This window comes from Elgaria multicarinata, chromosome 17, assembly GCF_023053635.1.
Source record: "Elgaria multicarinata webbii isolate HBS135686 ecotype San Diego chromosome 17, rElgMul1.1.pri, whole genome shotgun sequence".
Classification (NCBI taxonomy): Eukaryota; Metazoa; Chordata; class Lepidosauria; order Squamata; family Anguidae; genus Elgaria; species Elgaria multicarinata.
In genome coordinates, this window is record NC_086187.1 from 4,117,021 (window position 1) to 4,134,381 (window position 17,361).

The 17,361-nt window shown below is 44.0% G+C and overlaps 2 protein-coding genes across 5 annotated transcripts in view; one reads left to right on the plus strand and one right to left on the minus strand.

Annotated features, from left to right (window-relative positions):
• Positions 1 to 13,778, plus strand: ZDHHC4 (zinc finger DHHC-type palmitoyltransferase 4). Of its 3 annotated transcripts, none has more exons than XM_063143163.1 (7): positions 1 to 21; positions 4,664 to 4,792; positions 6,214 to 6,287; positions 8,855 to 9,033; positions 10,818 to 10,943; positions 11,658 to 11,902; positions 13,009 to 13,778. In XM_063143163.1, exons 2-7 carry the CDS (start codon positions 4,670 to 4,672, stop codon positions 13,276 to 13,278), a joined length of 1,017 nt encoding a protein of 338 aa, XP_062999233.1. In that variant the 5' UTR covers positions 1 to 21; positions 4,664 to 4,669; the 3' UTR covers positions 13,279 to 13,778. The 3 variants fall into 3 exon arrangements, with proteins under 3 accessions (XP_062999233.1, XP_062999232.1, XP_062999231.1); XM_063143162.1 differs by lacking the exon at positions 1 to 21 and adding an exon at positions 3,686 to 3,732; XM_063143161.1 differs by lacking the exon at positions 1 to 21 and adding an exon at positions 3,753 to 3,987.
• The window catches only part of E4F1 (E4F transcription factor 1), a 26,093-nt gene continuing 22,383 nt past the window's right edge, over positions 13,652 to 17,361 (minus strand). For both annotated transcript variants that reach the window (XM_063143157.1, XM_063143158.1), the window contains exon 14: positions 13,652 to 14,666. In XM_063143157.1, coding sequence (XP_062999227.1) covers positions 14,313 to 14,666 — 354 coding nt within the window. In that variant the 3' untranslated portion in view covers positions 13,652 to 14,312. The remainder of the gene's footprint in view (positions 14,667 to 17,361) is intronic.

Sequence of the window (17,361 nt, forward strand, 5' to 3'; positions counted from 1 at the left end):
CCGGGAACACGAAAAGATAAGGTGAGTGCATATCACCCACTGTCTCTTTCTGTATTGCCCCAGTTCTTCAGCTCACTGTAGCCGGAGACCCTACCCACCCCTTCAGAAATGGGATCCCTGCATAGCCATTCGCCCCAGGAGCTGGCAAAGGACAAGGTGAGTTTGCATCACCCCCTGTCTCTTTCCTGCTGTCCCGGTTCTTTGATCCGCTGTTGCTGGAAACTCTTACCCGCACCCTCCTAAGGGCACTCTTGGCCCAGAAGCGTTTCTGTTCTGTTCTAGTCTGAATCTGTTCTGATTTTGTCTAAATGCTTAGGCAGGGGATCACGATTTAAAACCTTGATCAAACCTTTTCTTTTTCTTTGATCACATACGAGATTCCCTCTCTCTGAAAAGGGGCTTTAGAAGTCCCAAATCTGCAACTGTTTTTAAGTTTGTTTGTTTTTTGCATTTTTGCTTCATTTTTGTTTTAAAATGGGGGTGCATTTTTTATCATACCTAAGATCCTTCATCTGAAAAGAGACTCAAAAACATCCCAAGTCCTGAATTTTAGAATTTGTTTTGTCTGAACCCAGTTTTTCCTCTGTTTTAAGGGTGTTTTTTTTAGAACACTGAAGATAAGAGATTAATTCCTCTAAGTGTGCTCCTTTCGACAAGGGTACCCCATCAAATTTTATGTGCACCAACTTCCGACCACGAAATAAGATTTTTGCACCTGCCCCAAGCAGAGTCAAGCCCTGATATCTGAAGCCAAATAGCCGGACACAGCTCCAGCTGCTGCCCTAGAGCAATTGAAACAATTACAGATAAACGCTGTAAAAACTCTCTGCCCCACTAAGCTAAAGTTCAAAGCTGCAAACAGAAACTTGATGAACATCTTGCAGATCTCAAAAGCTTGCATTTGGTGAAATTTGTATTGGCCTAATAAAAAAACCTTACACTAATACAGTTTTTGGAATTTGTTCTTATGGTCAACATAGCTACCTTTTTTTTTTTTTTTGTAACAGTGGTTAGAAACCCAGTAGTTGGTGCTCAAAATCTGTTTCCTGCTTGTTGTTTATTCATTCAGTCGCTTCCGACTCTTCGTGACTTCATGGACCAGCCCACGCCAGAGCTTTCTGTCGGCCGTTGCCACCCCCAGCTCCCCCAAGGTCAAGTCTGTCACCTGCAGAATATCATCCATCCATCTTGCCCTTGGTCGGCCCCTCTTCCTTTTGCCTTCCACTTTCCCTAGCATCAGCCTCTTCTCCAGGGTATCCTGTCTTCTCATTATGTGGCCAAAGTACTTCAGTTTTGCCTTTAATACCATTCCCTCAAGTGAGCAGTCTGGCTTTATTTCCTGGAGTATGGACTGGTTTGATCTTCTTGCAGTCCAAGGCACTCTCAGAATTTTCCTCCAACACCACAGTTCAAAAGCATCTATCTTCCTTCGCTCAGCTTTCCTTATGGTCCAGCTCTCGCAGCCATAGGTTACTACGGGGAATACCATTGCTTTAACTATGTGGACCTTTGTTGTCAGTATGGTGTCTCTGCTCTTAACCATTTTATTAAGATTTGTCATTGCTCTCCTCCCAAGAAGTAAACGTCTTCTGATTTCCTGGCTGCAGTCAGCGTCTGCAGTAATCTTTGCGCCCAGAAATACAAAGTCTGTCACTGCCTCCACGTTTTCTCCCTCTATTTGCCAGTTATCAATCAAGCTGGTTGCCATAATCTTGGTTTTTTTGAGGTTTAACTGCAACCCAGCTTTTGCACTTTCTTCTTTCACCTTCGTCATAAGGCTCCTCAGCTCCTCCTGGCTTTCAGCCATCAAAGTGGTGTCATCTGCACATCTGAGATTGTTAATGTTTCTTCCTGCGATTTTAACTCCAGCCTTGGATTCATCAAGCCCAGCACATCACATGATGTATTCTGCATACAAGTTGAATAGGTAAGGTGAGAGTATACAACCCTGCCATACTCCTTTCCCAATCTTAAACCAGTCCATTGTTCCATGGTCTGTTCTTACCGTTGCTACTTGTTCGTTATACAGATTCCTCAGGAGGCAGACAAGATGACTTGGTATCAAAAATTTGTCTATTATTAAATGCAGATAATGAATGAGAATCAGTGTGTGATACTTGACAAAAAGCAAGGTTTGACAACCCCAAAGACTTAAAGCTCATCCTCTGAGCTGACAGCTGAAATGTAGGTGAATGAGCAGCAGGAGGAAAGCTACTCCTGCAGAGATGCCCCAATTCACTTTTTGCTTTGTCCTCATGTTGACCTCTTGGAGAGATTTCCATTATGTTCCATAAAATGAAATCAAATATTTGCAGCCATTATTAAGCGGTTTGTGTAGGGTCAGGGAGCCCAGAATCTAAATCCAGCCTACACCATTAGAAAAAGGGCTTATTGGGGAAAACCCCAAAGCTAGAAACTGATCCAATTAACCATCTTGAGCTTCTGGAGTATTGGAGAAAGCCTAAATCTCCCCTCCAGATTCCAGCCGCGTGGGACTCATCCGCCTGTGGCTGAATATATCAGCCTTTGTATTTTCTTGTGCAGTTTATCGCTTCTCCTTAGAATCAATGAGGAAAGCACACCAGTGGATTATTTACAGCCATCTCTCTGCCCTCAGATTGAATGGGGACGATCCAGAGAGCTGCTTGAAGTGCTCCCAGGTACCTAGACATGCCTAGTGGGATTTTCCCCCACTCCCCCTGATCACAGTGTGTCTCACCACCACCACTGACGCAAGCTGCTTCCAGAAATCTCGCCTCTGCCATGTGGCCTGGGGTGGTAGAAGGGATGTGGTTGGAAAAACACAATTCGAAAGCAATCTTGGGCGTGCAAAACTCTTGGATCCTGGCCCAAATCCTATACCTTAAGCATCTTTAAGGCAGTTTTAGCCAAAAGAATGAGTTCCAGTCAGTCTCACATTGGCAAGGGGTTCTGTAGAGTCTTTAATCCTCCTGATTCGTACATTACATTTCTATCCCGTCTTTCCTCCAAGCAGCTCAAGGCACCACACGGGATGACTCTACCGCTTCCCATTTTAGCCTTACAGCATCCCCGCGCGGTTGGCTGGGCTGCGCGAGAGGCCGGGCCAGGGCCAGCCAGCGATCCCCGTGGCCGAGTGGCGATTCGAACCGGGGTCTCGCTGACCCCCCAAATGGGGTCGTGTGGACCACGGCCGCGCGACGGTCATACCAGCCCTCCAGCTGCTGGACTACAGCTCCCAGCATCCTCCGCTGGGAAGTGCAATCCAACACACCTATGGCCAGGCTTTGGAGGGCGGGGCGGGGGAACCCCTGCACGCCCCGGCCCCGCAGCTACCTCGGGGCGGCCTCCAGCCACCCTCGGCGTACGGGCCAGACGCGCATCTTCCGTTCTGCTCGGGGGCGCGAGGGCCAGATCCTTAGGCGGGGAGTCCGAATCCTGGCTGGGCAACCGGCGTGGGGAGGCAGCTGTCCCGGGGCCCTTAACCCGGGGCAAAAGGGAGGGGAAGAGGAGCCGAGGCGGCCTCAGGGGAGCAGCGTGGACGCGCACGCGTGACGCCACTAGACGCCTAGCGAAGGCTGCGCGGGCGCCGTGGTCCCGGGCCGTGGTCTCTGCGTTTCCATGGTGACCCCGGCTCGGCGGCTCTGATAGGCCGGGGCGGGAGGCTTCCGGCGCTCTAGGATGAGATCCTCCCCGTCCCCGCGCCACTTCCGCCTCCTTAGCTGTCATGGCGGCGCCCGTCCTCGGAATCACGTGAGCAAACGCCGTCCCGCCTTTGGCGCGTGGGCGCCGGGCGTTGTTGCTAGGCAACGCGCCTCCTCTTCCAAGACCCTAGTAGGCCCCCTCCTCCATAAAGCCCTTTCGTGCTGCTGTCTAGTGGGGAGGCCTGCCGCCACCCCCACCCACCCCACTGTTACAGCCGTTATTCCTTTGCTCATACCGCCTGAGAAGACAGGTCTCTGCCCCAAGGCAATCTAAAAAGAAGAAGAAGAAAAGGAATTAAAAACGGTACAAGGGAGACCATGAGCAGAGGAAGGGCAGAGACGGGGAGGCCCCTCGGGGGTAGGAGACGCCATTCGGCGCAGCTACCCGAGGCTCAGACTCCCCCCCCGCCCCCCAATTCCCAAGGAGACAGCATGATGTGGCAAGGGGTTTCACAAGGAATGTCCAGCATCCTTCATATCATCAAGAAACGCTCGAACCTCGAAGGGTGTTAGGGGATCAGCACTTCAAGGGTTTTGTGATACATTCTAGTATAACAGTTGTCACAGTTACTATTAGAGCATTGCAGTGAGAAAATTCAGACATCATGATCCTGGGATTAATCTTGTGCCCCCTCACATGCACAGCTTCAGCACCAGCATCCGGACTTGTTAAAGTATATTTTTTCAGGAAACTATAACAAGCCAGGATATCGCTGCCGAAGCTGGGCTTGTGGAGAAGGAGGAAAGGCAAGTGGGATGTGAACAGTCATAAGGCCCATTAAACTGTTTTATTGGACTAGTATCATGATGCCTGAATCTGAAACCAACCAATGTTAGAGAAGACCTGTGCTACACAATGTATTTATGGGGATGCCCTGAGCTCTTACTTGTCAGAATTGGCTCCTGTTTGCTCAACGGTGCACAGCATTTGCTAGCAGAGAAACGTGGTCTTACTGATACGCTGCTTTTGGATTTTGTAGGGCACAATGGACTTCTTGATTCTTTTCCTTATCTATGTGTTTCTGGTTCTGCTGAGCATTCTCGTGGTCTGTATCTATTCTGGAAGGAAACAAAGCTTTCCCTCAAGATATGTGACTTGGTTGTCTCAGGTAAGTGAAGTCTGATTGTGGTGCAGGGGAGAGAAGAGAATGGCACCCCACCCCAATTGCATAAGTCTCACTAATTTGTCACTTTAGGACTGAACCCCATGTACATTCCTAGCAATCAAAAAGAAAGGAAGGCTGTGCTTAAATTTCATATAATCATAACATAGTAGAGGTGGAAGGGGCCTATAAGGCCATCAAGTCTTCTATGCATCACTATTTCTGCATCACTAACGCTATGACAGTTCAGCTTCTGTGAAACTAATTTCTATTTCATACTTCCTTTCATTAGTACAGAACTCAATCTGTGTGTCCATCCCATTCTTGCGTTTCCATGTTATGTGTAAAGGCAATGTTCCCTTTGGCTTCGCCTGGGCACCATTCAGTTCCATGATGAAAAAGGGAAATGCTTTTCTTGTGCCAAAGTATGTCAGAAGTGGGCAACATGTGCCTCTCCAGATGTTTTGGTTCGCAACCCCATCATCATGACAGCCCAGATAGATGCGACAGCCAGGAGTGCGTACTATCAGCTTCAGATGATACGCCAGCTGCGCCCCTTCCTAGAATTGAAAGACCTAAAGATGGTAGTGCACGCGCTGGTAATTTCGAGGCTCGACTTCTGCAATGCGCTCTACCTAGGGCTACCTTTGTGCCTAGTCCGGAAACTTCAACTAGTTCAAAATATGGCAGCCAGGCTGGTCATCGGTACACCTACGGGGGACCACATCACACCAGTTTTAAAATCTCTTCACTGGCTGCCAATTAGTTTCCGGGTGAAGTATAAAGTGTTGGTTATCACCTTTAAAGCCCTGCATGGTTTGGGTCCAGGCTACCTGCGGGATTGCCTTCTCCCATACAATCTGCCCTGCACTTTCAGGTCCTCTGGGAAAAATCTACTTCAGTCAGTCAAAGCTAGGCTGATGGGTATTACCCAGAGGACATTCTCTTCTGCTGCTCCCAGACTATGGAATGGCCTGCCGGAGGAGACTCGTCAGCTTAACAGTCTATTAGCATTCAAGAAAGCTATTAAGACTGATCTCTTTTGGCAGGCCTATCCAGTGGAATTTTAGAATGTTATTAGGATGTTTTAGCAATGTATATTATGTTCTTAATTCAGTTTTATGTATTTTATATTTACTGTTGTTCCCTGCCTCAATCAAAATGGAAAGGCAGGTAAGAAATAAACTCGCAGCTCTCCAGATGCTTTGGTCTACAAGTCTCATCAGCCTCAGTTGCCACAACACAGGCTCTGAACAACAGGCCTGGCCGTGGACACTCCCTGCTCAAGCCAAGCACCACTGCTTGATACGCCTGAGGCGAGGGACAAACACCGCCTTTCTCCAAACTATGTGGAGAAAGGGGGTAAATGGAGAAGAATTTCAATAATAAAATAATGCGCTGTAAATTATATGTGCTCTTTGATGCAGGTGCTTTTGTGTCTAATCCCAAGCCAAGTTCAAGAAACTGCTCAGCGGGTGCTTCATAAACTCTTCCATACCAGGTACTGCATATCTGCCCCTTCATTTGCTCCTTTCCCTGGGCTGTGTTTGATTGTTAGCACTAATAGGCTTTTGGATCATTATAGCTTTATTGAGTTCATGAGCTCTATTGGAGGACTGTCCGCTTTTTCAGGCTGTTTAGATTATTGGGAACAAGTCACTGATGAAAGAATTTGCCTGCATTTGCAATAAAATAAGGACTTCACTGTTGCCGTGCCATAATCTTCAATATACCTGCTTGCATCTCCCTGTGCTGTGTGGGAGTCTGTAGGGAAATGGTGGCAGAAGAATGAGTGCTATTTGACCCTAACCCAAATTTCCTACCCTCAACAGTTTGAGCTGTTGCAGGGTGTGTGTGTGTGTGTGTGTGTGTGTGTGCTGTCCCCTTCACAACTTAGAGCGTCCTGGGGTAGGGAGTGAAAAAAGAATGGAGGAAATGCTTTTAGTTTGTTGGAGCAAATGCTTTTCCCTCCATTCTCAATTAACTGTTCACAAAGGAGCCTTTAAACCAGGTGTGAGAAACCTTTTTGGGGTCATAGAATCATAGAATAGCAGAGTTGGAAGGGACCTACAAGGCCATCGAGTCCAACCCCATGCTCAATGCAGGAATCCACCCTAAAGCATACCTGACAGATGGTTGTCCAGCTGCCTCTTGAAGGCCTCTAGTGTGGGAGAGCCCACAACCTCCCTAGGTAACTGATCCCATTGTCGTACTGCTCTAACAGTCAGGAAGTTTTTCCTGATGTCCAGCCGGAATCTGGCTTCCTTTAACTTGACCCCATTATTCCATGTCCTGCACTCTGGGAGGATTGAGAAGAGATCCTGGTCCTCCTCTGTGTGACAACCTTTTAAGTATTTGAAGAGTGCTATTATGTCTCTCCTCAATCTTCTCTTCTCCAGGCTATACATGCCCAGTTCTTTCAGTCTCTCCTCATAGGGCTTTGTTTCCAGACCCCTGATCCCTCCTCTGAACACGCTGCAGCTTGTCTGCGTCCTTCTTGAATTGTGGAGCCCAGAACTGGATGCAATACTCTAGATGAGGCCTAATCAGGGCTGAACCCTAACCCTAACCAGGGCCAAATAGAGAGAGGTACCGAGTTAACTGCATTAACTCAGTTGAAAACTGCCAGCATCTACTTTCCATCAGAGTGTGCAGCCACAGCCAAAACTGAGTGGAGTTATGAATGCGACTCTTACTTCTTCTTTTTCTTTTTTTTAAATAAATTTTATTTATTTCGCGACTCTTACTTCTGTGCAGAATGAAATGGGGTGGCGGCGGGGGTGGGGGAATACATTTGCCTCCAGGCATTCTTCTTCCCCAACTTGTGCCGGGTTATCTCCATCAGCTTTGTAGTTGGGGGACAGAGCAGGATGTAGTAAAAAATATCAGTAACCTGGAGCAGAGACAGTGAGGGGGGTGTCCAGAAGTCTGGATGAAGAGGTCTGCATTTGGTCCAGAGTCCCCCACTTCTGCCTCAGGATATTATTAGTGGTGGGCAGGGGCTGTCTGTCCACCCTGGGCAATCTGAGCCAAGGGATGTGTGCCATCCTTCAGCCTGATGACTACTCAGTATACTGGGGGCTTGCACCTGCACTCTGCCTTCGTGCTGTTCCTGTTGTTTATGAAGGATATATAAAACACCTCAAATTGACTAAGCGCAGGTCCATGGCAGCATGATAGCAATGTGCAAGCATTTATCTTTCCCTTTGGGTGGGTGGATGTTCTTTAAATCAATGCGTTTCTACAAACCTGCAGAGTCTCTTGGGAATGGAGAAACTGCCCTGTTCTCTCTGGGGGCACATGTTTTGTTGCTAGATATGAAACCACAGGAAATGATACAGCCTCACAGTAACAATATTTGTAAGTGCTAAGCAAAAGGTTATAGTAATACAGGTAATTGGTGAAGGAATTCGGTTTTGAAGTAGATATCCAGTGGAATTTTAGGATGTTTTTAGGATGTTTTAATAATGTATACTATGTTTTCAATTCAGTTTTATGTATTTTATACTTATTGTTGTTCCCTGCCTTGATCCAAATGGAGAGGCAGGTAAGAAATAATTTATTATTATTATTATTGTTGTTGTTGTTGTTGTTGTTGTCAGAGGAAGAATCAAGAGGGCCATCTCAGTGAGTGCATTATCAAGTATAATACACCTTACTTGATAAATTTACAGGACTTCACTTTGACTAGCAATTACAGGCGTCCTTCCTTCATTCTAATGTTTGAAGTAAAGTTTATTCAGAGTTCACTGATTACGTTCAGCTCAAGAAAGATGACAAACACTAGGGCTGACCAGGAGTAGAGGTCTAGTCTTATAGTGCAATCTTACATAGAAGTAAACCCCATTGAATTCAATGGGATGTGCTCCCAGGTAAATAGGTGTGCAGCCATAGAACAATCTTATCTGTTAGGAAGTCCCAGCAATTTGGCCTTTTGGTTTTTCTGAGGGCAGCTCCTCACCTTGAAAAAGCTGCCCATTGCAGGATCCAGATCAAAATGTCACAAGGCTGCTTTATTCCTGAGTGGTACACCAGCCACCCTTACACGTCTCCTTCCTCTTGCTGCAGAAACTGCTTGTTTGTGGTCTTGCATTTGATCTTGGAAGCTTTGGTGTATGGCGAGTACACCTGGGAAGTGTTTGGCTACTGTAAGGAGCTGGAGTTCAGCACAGTTTTCCTCCTTCTGCCTTATTTGCTGTTGACTGTGAATATGGGTTTCTTCATTCTGTGCTCCAAGACCAACCCTGGTAAGACCTCTTTCACCTGGGATTATAGCTGTTGGGGCGAGGCCCAGGAACTGGCTTAGTTTTTAACAGGTGATAGAACTGTGAATGGACTAGGCTACTTCAGACTGCGGCTGGGCTCATGTGAGTGAACGCTCCTCCATACCAAAATAAATAAATCCTCTCACTTAGACCAAGAACTGGATGTTGGGGAGAAGTTTCTAGTCAAGATTTCTCCCTGACATGTGTAACAATTCTGTGTAAGAATTGGGGGGAGCAGGCATTCCATCCAGTAGTGTATTTGGCCAGTAGTTGCTCCTCATCTATGCATACAGGGTACTGCGATCAACACGGATTGGGGTAGCTGCATGAGCACTAGATGTCTGGGGATGGGTGGCAGTGGTGGAACTCTCCTGCCTTTTGTCAAGATGCTCCTGACCGTTTGCTGCAGTGCTGATGTGAGACCTCAAGACATTGCCGCCAGGCTATTCTTTTAGTTCCAAATCAAAGGCTGGAGGAGAGTTATAGGGTCTGCAGTACACTGTACATGGGGCTGACTTTGAAGATTGCTCAAAATCTTCAGCTGAGTTCAAAATATGCTCCAAGACGTGACCGGAACCATTTGGTGGCAGCCCATTTCAGCAGCTCTCAAATGCCTTTACTGGTTACTTATGCATTTCCAGGCACCATCTCAAGTGCCGGTGCTTCCCTACAAGGTTTGCACCCGGGCTCCCTGAAGGGAATGCCCAGCTCACCAGTCTGGCTATGCACTGCTGAAGTCACTGAAAGCCCTCCTCCATCTGCCTGAAGGAAAGCCGGTGATGGCGAAGGCGAGGGCCACCTCAGTGATACTCTCCTCTTTGTGGAACTCTCCAGGGAGGCTTTCCTGGCACCAGGTGAAGGCGGCCTTTTTATTCTCTCAGGCTTTCAACTGTGATGAGACCTTTGCTATGAGTTTTTATCCAGTGCTTTTATTTTATTATGTTTGCTGTACAGTATTGTTTTATTAATGTACGCCCCCCCCCCCCGAAAAAGGTGCCATTCAAATTGATTAAATAAAACAAAGCAATGGATAAGTTCATGAAGTCTAACCCCCTCAGCACTGGAAAACAGGGAGAGGGACACCAGTGCCGCCAGTGTGCCTGCAGCAAGCCGAAAGGAGGCCACTGTTGCATTCAATTAATATAACATCATAAATCTGCATAGTAAGTGAATACTTCAAAGAATAAGGTGTTCTTGTGCCTAATACTTGGCAGGACCTTAAGGTCTTGTCAGGAGAGTCATCAAGTTGTATTTGGTGTATTCCGAATAAGAAACCTTTGAAAAGCTGCAGCAGGAATTTGATGTATTCCCATGTACAAGATAGTCATCACGGGGAAACAAAGAGCTGGCAGTCCAGGTTGGATTCTGTTCCTGCCCTTGAGACCACCCAAATTGTGCAAATGTGATTCACTTTGCTCTTTGAATAAACAGGCGCCTGATCCTTTATTTGGTATTAAGAGTGCTGGTGGTTGACTTTGGTGTACCATCTGGAGGAACTGTTCTTAGGTAGTGCACCTTTTCCACATGCCGTCCATCAGTTGTCAGGGGATTGTGCCCAGAAGGGAGAGTTGGACTTCAGAAGAAAACAAACCAGATAAGGGGTCTTTCAGCTGTGCCTATTTCTCTCCTTCTCTGGCTAGTAATACACATGCTGTACCCTGCTGTGTTTGAAGTCAGATGACAGGAATTCTACCAATAGAGATGATTCCCCACTGTCCCTTTGGTGAGAATTTCCATGACAGATGCATTTGCTATTTTCCTGGCAGGTAGCATAACCAAATCCAACCAGGATCTATTTCTTCATGTGTATGCTTACGACGGTGTGATGTTTGAGAGTGGTATTGACTGCTCCACTTGCGAAGTGAGGAAACCAGCCAGAGCCAAGCACTGCGGTAAGAATGGCATTGTCATCCAAAGAGGGGGAGCCCCCTTCCCTCTAGAAATAAATGCCCTGCCTATCCCCGTATCCCTGCTTTGGATGAGTTGGGAAGGGGGTGGTAAATCAGATGGGGAGCGTTTTCTAAAGAAAAAAAAATTAAGGTTAGCTCAACAGGTCTAAGAATCTTGATTGGACCCTGCCTGCAGTCCAAGGTTCTAGAATGCCTTCCTTGAGTCATCTGTGGTGACATCCTGATTCTAGAATTCTTTCCCCAGAGGTTCACCTGGTACTGCATGGAATCATTCTCATTTCCCCATGTTTTCTAGAATTGTGAGTTTAGCTTTGTAATGCCCAGTCTTCAATAATGTTTGTTTTCATTTGAATTTAAGCTGTTCTGGGAACTCCTATGTTGAAGAGTGGGGTATTATATCATTCAGGCCTAAATTACTGTTTTCTATGCCTTTTGCCATTTAATTCCAATGGCTGGCTTCAGTTCTGCTGGTAAAGCTCTGGTCTCGCCCTGTACCTTTCAATAGATAAAGATCTTCACAGTGTCAACAATAAATGTGACGTAATGGTTTCTTTTTTCACCACTGAACCAGTAGGGTGTAACTCAGCATAAACTGTAGAATTCCTGGGTTTTACTGGAAGGTTCTAAACTAAACAAGTGTTATGGATAGGTTTCTTGACAACCAAAAAATCACAATCTTATTCTGGTTTTAAACAGGCGTGTGCAATGGCTGTGTGCACCGGTTTGATCATCACTGTGTTTGGGTCAACAATTGCATTGGTGCCTTCAACACCAGGTATTTCCTTGTCTACCTTCTCAGCTTGACCTCCATGGCTGCCTCCATTGCAATTTTAGCAGCCACTTTCCTCATCGAGGTGGTAATTTTGTCAAATATGATGCTCGGTTATTATACTGATGACAAAGGCCAAGAACGCCCAGCCGATGCCTCCTTTATCGTTCAGGTAAATACTGGCTAATAATAATAATAATAATAATTAATAATAAATTATTTCTTATCCGCCTCTCCCTTTGGATCGAGGCGGGGAACAACATTAGAACAGGAATCAATACATCTTTAAAAATTCTTGATTTAACATTGATCTGGATAGGCCTGCCGGAAAAGGCTAGTCTTTAAAGCTGCCTTAAAATCACACAGAGAGTTAATTTTACGAATCTCCTCCAGCAGGCCATTCCACAATCTGGGGGCGACAGAAGAAAAGGTCCTCTGGGAAACTGATGTCAGCCTAGTTTTAGCTGACTGAAGTAAGTTCTCCCCAGAGGACCTGAGTGTGTGGGGCGGACTATATGGGAGAAGGCGATCCCGCAGGTAACCTGGACCCAAACCATTTAGGGCTTTAAAGGCCCTACCAACACTTTGTACTTTGCCCGGAAACTAATTGGCAGCCAGTGGAGTGATTTTAATGTTGGGGTAATATGCTCACCCCTAGATGTACTTAATGACTTAGTCTTCTGATAGTCAATTGTAGCTGAAGAGTTCTCTGCTGACAACACATTTATCATGCAAGAGCATGTGAATGGGGCTAGTTTGACTCTACCATCATATTAGCAAAGTGGATTTCAGAGTCTTGCATGAAATGCTGCGACAGCAGACATTAAATCACATATAATGGTTTTGTAACGTGTATAATTTGGAGGTGAAGTATGCCTGCTGAAATATTGACATTAAACTAATCTAGTATGCAACAGTTTGAGATTACATGTGGCTTTATCTGCCTCTCCCCTGAACTAAGAAAGAGAAAGAAAACACTAAGCTAATTGGAGAGACTCCAGTAGGCCTGTTATTGGAATGATTAAGAATTTTAGCTTCTTGATTAACACTAAACAATTTTGGCCTACATTTGGTCAAAAGGAAGTGCAGTCAAACTGGCTAGCTTGCCAACTCTTCCAAGGAAGAAATCATAGAATAGTATAATTTGAAGAGGCCTGTAAGGCCATCGAATCCAACCCCCAAATTAAAATGGCTGTAGTATACCCAGGACTGGGCAAGGATGGCTGGCATGGACTATATGCATCTTCACTTTAGCCAGAATTTTTTTTCTCTTCACAGCACCTTTTCCTGACCTTTCCTAGGATTGTGTTCATGCTCGGCTTTGTCATCGTTCTCTCTATTATAATAGGCTCCTATTTTTGCTTCACCCTGTACCTGGTCCTGACCAACCAGACAAGCAACGAGTGGTTTAAATCAGCAAGATATAAATGTTCATGTTCACAGCACTGCAGCAGGCATAGGGGTTACAAAAATATTTATTCTAAAGGCATCTGGGGCAACATAGCTGAAGTTGTGAAGCCTCTTACCAATACTGGAAAAAGGAAGTGACTTGCCAACACCACCAGTGGACTATACAAAACCACCTTCAAGTTTTTAATTTAAGCACTAAGGATCTGGGAAAATATAGCTATGCAATGAATGGTGCACATTTGCCAAGTAGTGTGTAACTTGCAACATTGAGATTGAAATGGATGCTGGCGTTCCTGGGGAAAGGGGTCAAGGAATTCTGCCCCTCTACAATGAATGCTAGAAGCTTTACACCTTCTTGCCTGCTGAGACTTTAGGCACTGTACTTGTTCTTAAGTGGAAGTTAAGAACCTATGGCCACTGCTATAGTTGGTCCTGCACAACTCCCATGCACTTCAGGGGTCTTAGACAGATTCGAGATTTTGGCATGAGGGAAATTTCAATTTAAAAAAGATTTCAGCCAATTATAGCTCTTTTATTTATTACATCAGAATTACGTAAAAAAATATGTATTTAAAAAACATTATGTACAAACAAATTTGTATAATATGCAATTAAAAGCTACATGGTTACAAAAGAAATGTACAACGTGTGGCCTTTCTGTAGCATTTCCAGGGTATTCCTGATAAAGCATTTGGAAACTTTTTTTTTAAGGTTCCACACTTTTTGTAGAATATCATTTGAAAGGAAGATGGGTGTCCCCATCAAGGTGCCTCTCAGTGTAGCATAGTTAAGTTTCCCTGCAAACATTTTTTTCTTCTTTTCCCACTAAACTAACATAAAGTGCTTTTCTCCATCACTGCCTGGCTTCAGCAAGCAGCAGCTGGCCACAAGAGTGGTCAAGAATGACTGAGCCCTTTGCCCCAAGACAGGCACAGCCAAGAGCTCCGTTATCCTTCTTCTTCTTCTCCTCTTATGAGGATTAGCATAATGAACGAACGGCCTCTTAGGGCTGCTTCTGGGGACATCTGGTGGCCATTGTACAGCCAGGCTGGGCCCTGTGATCCCCCTTCCACATACATGCTGCAGACTAAGCAGAAAGCAGCCCCAAAAGACGAAGTGAAGCTATGACTCTCTCTCCCCATTGCAATTCCTTGCGGAGTACAGAGGTAGCCCTAGACTATCACTGTCTGGACCTCCAGTTCCTCCTCCTGGGAGGCAATCACAAACTCTCCCGTGTGCTCCATTATTTCAATGTCTTCAGATGCCACCATAGTCACAGTAGCCTCTTCAGCCTCGCTACTCCCCTCCGTTGCCAGCACAGCTCCTTCGCCAATGGCTGAAGCCAGTGTCATGGCAACCTGCTCCGTGAGACTCTCTGGAGTTGCTATGGCAATTGTGTCAGTGTCTGTGCCATCAGGTGTCAGGGTGGAACTTTCTGCAACAGTGACATTCTGGACAATTATCTGATGACCAGAGTTTGCTTGGTTCACTATCTGCTGAACAACTTTCATTATGTGACTGTCCACCTGTATGACAAGGAAGAGACAAGAGAGTAGAATGGTTAACTTAGCATCAAATATGAATTTGCACCCACTCTATCAATATAGTAGACAGCCTTTGAAATGGACCAAGCCTAAATGAACCATGCTTACAGGCTTCCGAGGGCATAAACTGTCACGACACAAGTCTCTGAACAACAGGCCCGGCCGCGGACACTCCCTGCTCAAGCTAAGCCCCACCACTTGAGGAGCCTGAGGTGAGGGACAACCCCCGCCTTTCTCCAAACTATGTGGAGAAAGGGGTTAAATTGGAAGGATTTCAGCAATAAAGCGCTATGAATTATATGTACTGAGGGGAATTATTGTCAGGGTGGGTGTTAAATGTAAATAACTGCAGATGATAATTGCCAAACAGACACATGGGATTTTTGTGGTAGTTAAAACAAACTGATTAAAATTTTATTTTAAAAGTTCACAAGCTTTGTTTCATAATAAAACAGTTCCAAAAAAAACTTTTTAAAACTTCTCATCCAATCCTTTCACTCTTCTCATACACGCTTTCCTTTCTCACACATTCACTCTTTTTTTTTTTTTTTTAATTTTTATTCATTTTCAACACTATATAAACATAGATAAACATTTCCAAAATATAACTGAAACTAACACAATAAGAAAAAAAATACATCAAATATCTGCTGCATACATATTGAATAATTGTTGAGTACAAATATCAAAAACTATTACATATGCCTTATCACTCTACAACATCTTCATTCTTAACATAAATGTGCACCCCCCACCTCGGGATCATTCTTGAGTCCAAAATCTAATCATTTCTTCTGCTGGTGGTTTCCCACTTCCCTTAGTAAACACGAACACTAGGAACTGTTTCCAGATTCCTTCGAACTCATTTATTTTAGTTACGCCTTTTCTCCACTTAATATTACATGTCAGTTTATCATTAATGGCTATGTCCCATACTACTTTATACCATTCCTCAATAGAATATTCCCCTTGGATCTTCCAGTTCCTAGCTATCATCAATCGTGCTGCAACCAACAAACTCGATATCAGCTCTATAGTTCCTTTTCCACACTTTATATCTTCAAATAGTGACAGCAATGCTATTTTTGGTGTTTGTTCTATTTTCATTCCCACTATTTCTTCAATTTCTGAAAACACCATCTTCCATAATCTTTGTACATATTTGCATTGCCACCACATATGTAAATACGTTCCTTTTTCCCCACATCCTCTCCAACAATTTGCTGAATGTTGATCACTTATCTTATTCAATCTAACCGGGGTTAGGTACCACCTCCATAAAATTTTAAAGTAATTCTCCTTTATTCTTACTGATAAACTTCTCAACACTCTTTGTTTCCATAGTCCCTCCCAGCTCTGTCGCCCTATTTGTATCTTCAAATCTGATTCCCAAATCATTTTCTCTGTATTCTCTCTAAACTCCTTCTCTAACAATATTTTATATATTTCACTCATTAATCCTTTTGAAACTATACTACTTCCTTTTCCTTTCTCCTTACTTACTACTAATTCTTCAAACCTCGTCATCTTTCTGCACATTCTATTATCTTTAATCCACTTTTTATTCCATTGCTCTAATTGACCATATTCTAGCCAAGATAGCTTCTTCTCCTTTAACAAATTTTCCATATCTTCTCTTGTTTTAATATCTCTTACCCAATCCTTTAATTTTATTTTATTTTTCTCTTTTAATATTTTACATAATCTACCCTTTAGATCCTCTGGGAAATTCTTTAACATTATTATCGGTGCTAAGGGAGAGTTGCTCGGAAGCAGCTTCCCTTTAAATTTACTCCAAATTTCCCATTGAGTCCTCAGGAGTGGATTATCTATACTTCCAACCCACTTTCTTCCTCCATCTTTAAAAAAAACATTCTCCAGATTCATCTCTACCTTACTTATAATTTTTTCTTCCATCCAATATAAATCTCCTACTCCCATAATTGCTTCTACAACATGTCTTAATCTATTTGCTACGTAGTATAATTTTATGTTTGGGAGACCCATTCCCCCCTTTTTTTGGCTTAGGTACCAATTATTTTTATTCACTCTTGCTCTCTTTTCTCCATTACAATATTTATTAATAATATTTTGCCAACTTTTTGTCTCGGTTTCTGATATTTTTATAGGTAACATCCTAAATACAAAATTAATTTTAGCTAATATCTTCATTTTTATCAAAGCTATTCTCCCAAACCAAGATAAATTTAATCTTTTATATTTTTCCAATTTCTCTAGTACCTCCTTCTTTAACCTCGTTAAATTTTCCCTTTCTAAATTCTCTAGATTTTTTGTAATTTTAATTCCCAAATATTTAATCTCGTTCTTAACTTTCAATTCCATTCCCTTAACTTCCCAATCCTTTTCTTCCCTCTTAGTATAGTTAAACAACATCATCTCTGATTTAGACCAATTTATTTTTAACCCTGTAATTTCCTCAAATTCCCTCAACTGATATTTAATTCTTTCTAATTTTCTTAATGGATTCTTAATGGTCAATAAAGTATCATCCGCAAACATGTTTAGCTTTATTTCCCTTACCTCTCCAATTCCTTCTAATTCTTTATCCTCCCTTAGTGCCTTCGCCAAAACTTCCATAACCATTACAAAAAGGACCGGCGAGAGCGGACATCCTTGTCTTGTTCCTCTGGCTAGTCGTATCTTTTCAGTAAGTCCG